This window comes from Parus major, chromosome 19, assembly GCF_001522545.3.
Source record: "Parus major isolate Abel chromosome 19, Parus_major1.1, whole genome shotgun sequence".
In the NCBI taxonomy this organism is placed as follows: Eukaryota; Metazoa; Chordata; class Aves; order Passeriformes; family Paridae; genus Parus; species Parus major.
Window position 1 is genome coordinate 5,547,058 of NC_031787.1, and position 8,352 is coordinate 5,555,409.

At 55.3% G+C, this 8,352-nt stretch overlaps 1 protein-coding gene and 1 long non-coding RNA gene across 2 annotated transcripts; one reads left to right on the forward strand and one right to left on the reverse strand.

The window, feature by feature from the left end:
* Positions 1-319: 319 nt before the first annotated feature.
* Positions 320-980, forward strand: LOC109022921. Its single transcript, XR_002002380.2, has 2 exons — positions 320-407; positions 605-980. It is a non-coding gene; the product is annotated as an uncharacterized LOC109022921 (long non-coding RNA).
* Positions 763-5,975, reverse strand: ERAL1 (Era like 12S mitochondrial rRNA chaperone 1). The gene is made up of 11 exons (XM_015646865.3): positions 5,873-5,975; positions 5,511-5,684; positions 5,294-5,421; positions 5,131-5,208; positions 4,950-4,996; positions 4,525-4,586; positions 4,022-4,134; positions 3,213-3,584; positions 2,637-2,786; positions 2,307-2,387; positions 763-2,056 (listed from the first exon to the last, which is right to left on the reverse strand). The coding sequence occupies exons 1-11, from the start codon at positions 5,958-5,960 to the stop codon at positions 1,934-1,936; spliced, it is 1,416 nt and encodes a 471-aa protein (XP_015502351.1). The 5' UTR covers positions 5,961-5,975; the 3' UTR covers positions 763-1,933.
* Positions 5,976-8,352: the final 2,377 nt, after the last annotated feature.

Consider the following 8,352-nt stretch of genomic DNA (forward strand, 5'->3'; position numbering starts at 1 on the left):
GGGCAGGTGTGAGGGAGGGACACGGCCGGTACACACTGCGGGACACATTGGGGGGAATTTGGGGTGGGTATAAACATGGAGGACATGAAGGGAGGGCATGGCAGGGCACAGGGAGGACGTGAAGGGGATATGTAGGGAAGAGGAAGGGACAGGCCGGGGACATAGGGAGGACATGGGATCATGGCAAGGGCACAGGGGTAGACAGGGAAACGCAGGTGGGTGAGGAAGGGAACACAGAGGGGCTCTGCCACAGCTGTCCACACCAAGGTCTCGACAGATACCCCCCCCACACACGTGGGGTCAGTCCTCATGAAGTTTCTTTCCACAGGGAAGCAAGGATTTGCACCCCCCGTGATGGGCTTGCAGTGGGATTCTCAAAGCTTGTTAAGGAGCTGCAGGTCAGGAAGGTGAGACTTCAACCCTTCCCATGCCAGGAGCATTACCACTGCCCTCAGGAGTGGCTGGTGCTCTGGGCACTCAGCTCTGTTCCTGGAAGCAGCCTGGGATGAAGCTCTGGGCAGCACAGGGTGACCCTGACCCCTCCCATGTACCCCACTTTATGAGACCTCTTCAACCCTGCTTACCCAGCTTTTCCCCCCACAAGGTGCAACCTTCAGAAGTCACAGCTCAGGAAGTGAGATCTAAGCTCAGCTGGGAAGGAGGAATGACATCAAAGTGCCCTGTTTGGAGCTGGAATAAAACAGAGGGAAGGTGGCAGCCATGAGGTCAGGCTGCAAGGGAGATAAAGGAGAGAACAATCACTAGTGCTGGGACCTCTCTTTATTGCAAGGGAAATACAAAAGATGGACAGCAGCATTCAAGGGAACACAGCACCCCCCTGCTCCTGGGAAACAAGGAAGAACACTCCGTGGAGATTTCCCAACCCAGTTTTCAGTTGATCTCACATTCCAGATAGAATTTCTTGGCAGAAGGGTAAAACATTTCTTTCACAGTGCACCAGAGAGGGACATGGGGCTGAGCAGTTTTGGATTCCAGACCCTTCCCAATCTCTTCACTACTGGGTTTTCCTCCCCTCAGGGATGTTAATTTATAACTGCACGTGGAGATTTACCTGGATTCTGGCAGGAAGGTACCGAGAGCTCCAAATGTCTGACAAAAGAGACAAAACAAACCCCAGACACCAGGTCCAGGCACACACATGTGGTGCCAAGCTCCACCATGCCAAGGGCCCTGCAGAGCCAGCCCTATTCCTCCAGCCTCACCTGCGCCAGGTGCTCTCTTATACCTGAGCTGCAGAACCTGCTGCTCTTCCCACTTTGGGGATTTCTTCAGCTGCAACACCTTCTGTGTTTATATCTCTGAGTCTGGTGCAAAGAGTGAGGACTTGGAAGTAACTGATGCAATAAACAACTTGAATTCCTAAAAAGTGGGTCCATGCTGGTTTTGCATGACAGATAAGCCTGTCAGGCATTACAGGTGTTCCAGCTGCCAGCAAACCCCTAAAACTGACTCCCTACACACACCAATTTCAACAAGGCAGGGAGAAAAGTCAACATGAGACCATCAGATGGGCTGGGGTGGCCTCATCCTCCTGTGTGTCCATGATTTAGCCTACAAAAGAGATTACAAATGTGCTGATAATCCTTCACTGTGAACCTTTGTTTGCTACAAGGCAGGAGATGCTCCCAAACTTCTACATACAAACACCTGAGAGCAAGGACATGAGACACAGCCCAAAAGTGGGTGGCAGCTGTGGAAATGCAGTACCAAAATCATGAATACAGCTGATTCCCCAGTTCAGATGCCATAGAAGATCTGGAGATTTAATTTCCATTTGGGCTGTTCCCCCACTTCAGCCCACTGTAGCGATTCCATCATCCTCTATTTCTGGATTGAACAAAGGTGCCAAGGACCCCAAGGACTGGTTTCTCCACATGATCAGAGAGTTCTTGTGTTGAAACACACCAAGTGCTCAACTCTTCACCTCCACCTTGAGCTTCAGGCGGACATCACACAGGAAAACATTCATCAGGTCCTGGCCAGCCTCCCGAGCAATCCTGCTGATGACCTTTCCTCCTCTTCCAATCAACATCCTCTGTGTTAAAACCCGGAGAGAACATCATCAAACTCACCCTTACATTGCCCAGGAGAATGGTGCAGCCACAGAAGCAAGGAGGGAAATTCCAACATTAAACTGTGAGGCAACTTTGGGGAGGTGTAAGTTGCTACTGAGCAACCAGTACTGGGTACATGACTCTTCCCAAAAGAGAGGGAGAGGAACCACAGCAAGGTCTTGGACTTGGGGAACCTCCCTTCACTCTCCCCATCTTTCTTTCTTCACTCACCTTATGAGACTCCCTTGGCACCAGGAGGCTCTGCATGATGAGGAGCTCCCCACATTCTCCTTCCTCCCATATCTCCGTCACCTGTGACAGCAAGCAAGCACTCAGCAATCCTGGAAAATCCTCAGGAACTCCAAACACCACTCCTCTGGAGACACCAGCACGCAAGGGTGGCCTCTTCACACACAGAAAGGGCCTTAGAGCACACCAGAGTTGGTGAGTCACCCCACAGGGCCTGCCAGATCCCACAGATCCAAAGGGATTCTCATCACACAGCCCAAAATTCCCAATAAAACAAGCTCATGGCCAAGTCTGCCAGTGCACACTTCCCACCTGAGTCACTCCATAAGGCACTTCCAGGGGCAGGTACTCCAGGATCTTTTCCCTGATGATATTATTACAGATCTCTTGAGGAGACTGGCTGGTCAGGACATCGCTGTGGAATTCCCAAGGGCCTGGCTTGGCTTGCATCAGGAGGTACCTCTGTGGGCACAACACACTCCCCATCAGCTCCCACGTGTCACCCACGCAGTGCCAACACCCCTGTGCTCCTCCTGCACAGAGGGCACTGCTGCTGGCCTGGATCAGGGCACTGCTCTGGTATTTTGGGCAGGGAAAAGAGAAAGGGAAGCTCTGAAATCCCTCCCTAGAGCTGTGTGTATCAGCCACAGAACCCCTGGAGCTGAGAGACAGCAGGGTGTGGATTCATTGTTGTGAACAAGCTGGTGATTGGAGAGCCCCAGGTAAGAGTTTTGTACAGAAAACTCTGGGGATGCAGCAGGGACACATCCCACATCGACACGTGACACTTTCCTCCCATCCCAGGCCAGGAACAGAAGCTGAGGCTCAGTGAAGTGCTGGGGTCCCACCCCAGTCTCCAGGTGTGACACAAGTTCAGACTGAAGTTACCTTGAGTGTATCCACCTCCTCCCCATGGAGAGCTGCCAGCATGAAGATCTCCTGGAAGTGTGGCCATCCTTTCATATCTTTTAGATCCTCAGGTCCATGGTGCTTTGGCCCTTGGGCTTCCCCTGTGCCAGCACCCCCAACATTGTCCAAACCAGAGCCCTCCTGGGCCTGATTCTTTTCCTGCCCAAAGGGAGGCCCTGGGACCTTGCTTTCAGACAGAGAAGCCTGTGTGATATGAAGGGGAGACTTTGCTGAAGAACTGGAATCTTGTTTAACTGCAGATTTCACTTCCAGTTTCTTTCCATTTACAATTCCCTCTGTCAGGTCAGTTATTATTTCCAGCAGGAGAAACTTCTTCTTTAGTATGTCCACCTGAAGTCAGAGAGAGAGAGAGAGAGAGGTGTCAGGATTTATCCTAAATGAAGTGGGCAGCTGGGCTTGGGATCTGAAGGAGCCAGAAGAAACCACCCAGGGAAGCAGCTGCTGCAGGACAGGACAGTTTTGTGACCAGAGGCCAAACCAGAGTGTGTCAGCAGTGCCAGTTTGCACAAACACTGAGAACCTGTCAGCCCTGCTGAGATTCTCCCTAACCCTGACCAACCTGGCTCCTCTGCCCACATGGATTTAAACCCCAGACAGCAGCACAACTTTCAGAGGTGCTTGTGCACACAACAGATACACACAACCCCCTTGATAATCTGGACTAGGGGGGGAAACCTGTGTCCTTTAACACACCAGGGACCCAAAAACCCGTCACTGCTGATGCCAGGTGGTGCAGGAAGAAGGCAGGAAGAACAAGCAGGATTTACCTTGTTCAGGACCAGGACACTGGGGATGTGGGGAAACTGAGACAGGCACTTCAGCACCTCCTTGCTCAGAGAGTTCCGTGTCCAGTGATCTGACACGTCCACCAGAACCAGGACTGCCAGCAAAGAGGAAAGGAAACAGGATGAATCTACATTTTCACAATGTTCACCTGCAGCTTTAGAATTTATAGTCACTCCTCTCCTCAGAAGAAGCACAAAAAGAATAATTTTATTGACAAAACACTAAAATGCAGGTTACCCATGTCACCCTAATGACATCACACGTGTTAAATCTTAACATCCAAGCCCAATTATTAACCCAAAGTGCCTCCCCTTGGCACCAGGCAGTTCTTATCCCTTCCTCAGCTCAATATTCCAGATCTTTTCTCTACCCTTCCTTCCTTGTTCACACTCCCTGGGCTGCCTGTGCTGCCAGCAAACACCCAGCTGGGAACTTGTGTGGCAGAAAAGGATTTGGTTTAATTCAAAAAGAGTTGAAAACCCACCTAAATCTGCATGTTTCATGCTGTCCCACGGGTCTGTCAGCATGGTTTCATCTAAATTATGTCTGAAAGACACATACAAATGACTACACCAGACACACTTCATTATAATTACATTCCTCCCTCTCAAAGTAGAAGGAAACCAGTGTTTTCCCTCATTCCACCTGCCACAAAGCTGCTTTAGGGGTTGTGACACGTCTTGTCATGTGCAGACACACAGAACCGTACACAAAAAGGCTCAAGGGACATCACAGGTTCTGTGTCCGACTGAAATTGCAACATAAAAAATCCTGAAGACCAAAATAAGGCTAAAAATACATATTTGTGTCACTCCTAGTTTACAGACTTTGCACAATGAAAATCCCACTCCTGTTTAAACAACCCCTGATAGGCAGCACCACTCCCCCTCCCCACACCAGTGGTGGTACCTTCTGGCTTTTAAGGGGTTAGTGAGGCCAGGCGTGTCCAGAATGATCTAGGAAAAGGAAAAACAAATGTTTCAAGTTTGCCAGCAGTGAGAGGTTGGGGTAAAACCCTATATTTGTGCAATGGGAAGTGATCCCAAGGGATAGAGATGAGCAAATCCTGCCCTTTTTCTCCAGGACTCACCAGCTGCGTGTCCTCGTGTGTGATGACACCCCGGGCCTTACAGCGAGTGGTGTGGACCTTCTTGGAGACTGGGAAAACCTGCAGGAAATTAATTAAGCCTGTTACACAGCCAGGACATGCCAAAAAGCCCAAGGGAACAGGCTGAGCTCCACCCCAGCTTCACCTTCCTGCCCAGAAGCTGGTTGGAGAGCGTGGATTTCCCGGCGTTGGGAGCGCCGATGATGGCGATTCTCAGCACCTTGGGGTTCTGGGGCTGGTCGGGCCGATTCTCCAGGAGACGCTTCTGCTCCTCTGCCAGCGAAAGGAGGAGCTCGGATGCTGCCAAACCCCTCGGCGGGTCAGCATCGCCCCGGGTCAGGGCGGCAGCCGGCACCACTCACCTTTGTCGGTGGCCACGGGCGGCGGGTGCTGGCCCAGAGCGGCGGGCGCGGGCTCGGCGGGGATGCCCAGGATCCTGCCCAGCGCCGAGCTGCTCCCGCTCCAGCGCCTGGGAATACTCAGGATCCTGCCCAGCGCCGAGCCGCGCCCGCTCCAGCGGCTCCCCGGGATGCGAGCTGGAAGAAAACACCGAATGTACCAAGAACGTACCTAAAACACACCGAGATCGCGCTGGCCCCTACATCCACACGCACCGTCCGGGCAGCGCTCACCCCACCGCAAGGCCTCTCGGCCGGCCCCGGATTCCCGCCCACTACCTCCCGGATCCGGTCACCCTCAGAGTACACCCGCGGCCCCAGCGCACCTGCTCCCAGCCGGAGCGGCCCCGCCGCGGCGGTACCGACGGCCCAGAGCACGGCCCGGGCGGCGGCCGCGGCCATGGGAGCCGCCATGTTGGCGCGCCGCGGGGCACGCCGGGAATGCGAGCGGCGCCCGGCTCCCATTGGCGAACAGCGCGGGGTCATAGAGAGCGCGGGGCGGGGCCAGAGCGCCGCTGTGCCGCGTGGGATTGAGGGACGGAAACGGCCGGGGGGCGGGGAACGCGGGAGCGCCCCCTGCCGGCGACACGGCGCGGTTCCCGGTCCCGGTGTCACTGTGCCACCAGTGCCCTCCCAGCGCTCCCGGTGTCACTGTGCCACCAGTGCCCTCCCAGCGCTCCCGGTGTCACCAGTGTCACCAGTGCCCTGATAGCGCTCCCGGTGTCACCCCACGGCCCCCCCACGGTCCTCAGTGCTCCCAGTGTCACCAGTGTCACCAATGCCCCGCCACTGCTCCCAGTGTCACCAGTGTCACCCCAGTGTCACCAGTGCCTCCAGTGCTCCCCGTCACACAGCCTAGCCTTTCTATAAAACACACACACACACCAGTTTGTCCCAGTGCTCCCCACAACCCTCTTCAGTCCACCCCCAGACACCCAGTGCCCCCCACGACATATCCCCTGTGTGTGATTACAGCCCTCTGTGCTCCACAGTGAGACCCAGTGCTCCCAGTTCCCTTCTATTCAACCCTGTGCATCCCAGTGCTCCCCCTACCCTACATCCCAAAACTCCTCAATTCTCCAGCCCTCCCCAGCACACCCCAGCGCCTCCCAGTTCTCCCCAGTGCTCCCTGCAACACCCCACAGTGCACTCCCATGTCCCCTGCACCACAAGACCCTGTCCCAAGGTACCCCTGTGTCCCTCTATGCCTGAATGCACACAAAATTCCCCACCACACACAAAATTCCCCACCACACCCAAAATTCCCCACCACACCCAAAATTCCCCACCACACCCTGCACCCCAGTGCACCCCAGTTCCGCCAGGCCTGGAACCCACAGGGGATGTGCTGAGGAAGGAGAGACGGAGCCATGGCTTTCTAAATCTCTTTATTGTCCTGTGCCTGTCTCCAGGGCTTCATCACTGTGTCCGTGTCATCCCACTCTGTGCCATTCCGTGCCATCCTGTTCCATTCCCAAGCCATTCCCACCCCGTTCCATCCCATTCCCATTCCCATGCCATTCCTGTCCCATTCCTGTCCCATTCCTGTCCCATTCCCGTGCCATCCTGTGCCATTCCATGCCGTGCCGTGTGCCCGGCTGTCGGCAGAACCGTTACCATTACTAAACTCAGTAATGGTAACGGTTTCCCCGCCAACCGTGGGTCTCTGGCGGTGTCCAGATCTTCCCACACCCCATCCCACCACCCTCCCATCCCCAGCCACACATCCTCGGTGCCCCAGGCCGTGGTCCCGGTGGGTGGTGGCGGGAGGAGGTCGGTGCAGCCTGGGGAGTACATCATCTATACTGTAGTGTCTCATAGCCAACTTACAGTATACGATGATATCCTGCCCGGGACAGCGTGGAGACGAGAGCAGAGCCTGCAGGGACAGCGTGGTTAGGGAGCACAGCCCATTCTCACCCCGGTGTCACCCTCACCCATCCCCGTCCCCCTGTTCCTGCTGCCTCTTGAGCCTCCTGGAGGCCTCCCTGCCCCAGCACCTCCCTACCTGCTCTTTATCCCTCCCAGTTCCACCCCAGAGCAGGACTGAGGTTCTCAGTGGCTTCCCTTCCTAGGCATCCCCCCTAATTCCTCCTTGTCACCCCATTCCCACCACCTTGGAGAAGAGCAGAGATTCCCAATTGCCCCCTCACCCCAGCACCCCCCTACCCCACCTTTGCCCCCCAGTCCTCAGAGTGGGATTGAAGGCTCCCAATTGCCTCCCCACCACAGCATCCCCCTAACCCCTGCTTTTATCCCATATCCACCATCTCAGAGCAGGACAGAGGTTCAGAAAACCTCGTCTTTGTCTCCCCCAGTTCCACCCTCCCTGAGCAGAGCAGCAGCTCCCCGGGGTGGTGGCACCTACCTATGGGGGTGGCACTGGGGCTTTGTGGGGTGCTGGCTCTGCACCCGCCTTATAAAACCTGCTCTGCCTCATCTGCATATCTCACATCTGCACTGCACAGCTGGACGGGGCCCTTAACCCCTTCATGCCCGGAGGGGCACCATCTCAAGCAGCTCCCCCCACCCAGCCTGGCATTGTCCATGGGGGGATGTGGGCATATGGGACTTGTAAAGGGCCACCCCCGCTTCAAGGTGGCCCCACAAATGCCCCATCCTCCTGTAGTCACCAAGATTATCCCTTCCCATACTTGTGGGGACCCTGAACTGGGAGCTCCCCACTGCAAACAGTCCCCAGTTGCTGGACAGTGGTGTTGGACAGGGTAGGGTGGCAGCCCCTGGGGATGGGGCCCAGGAGAGACATCTGGGAGTGGAGGGGGGGTCACCCTACACAGGCACCCTC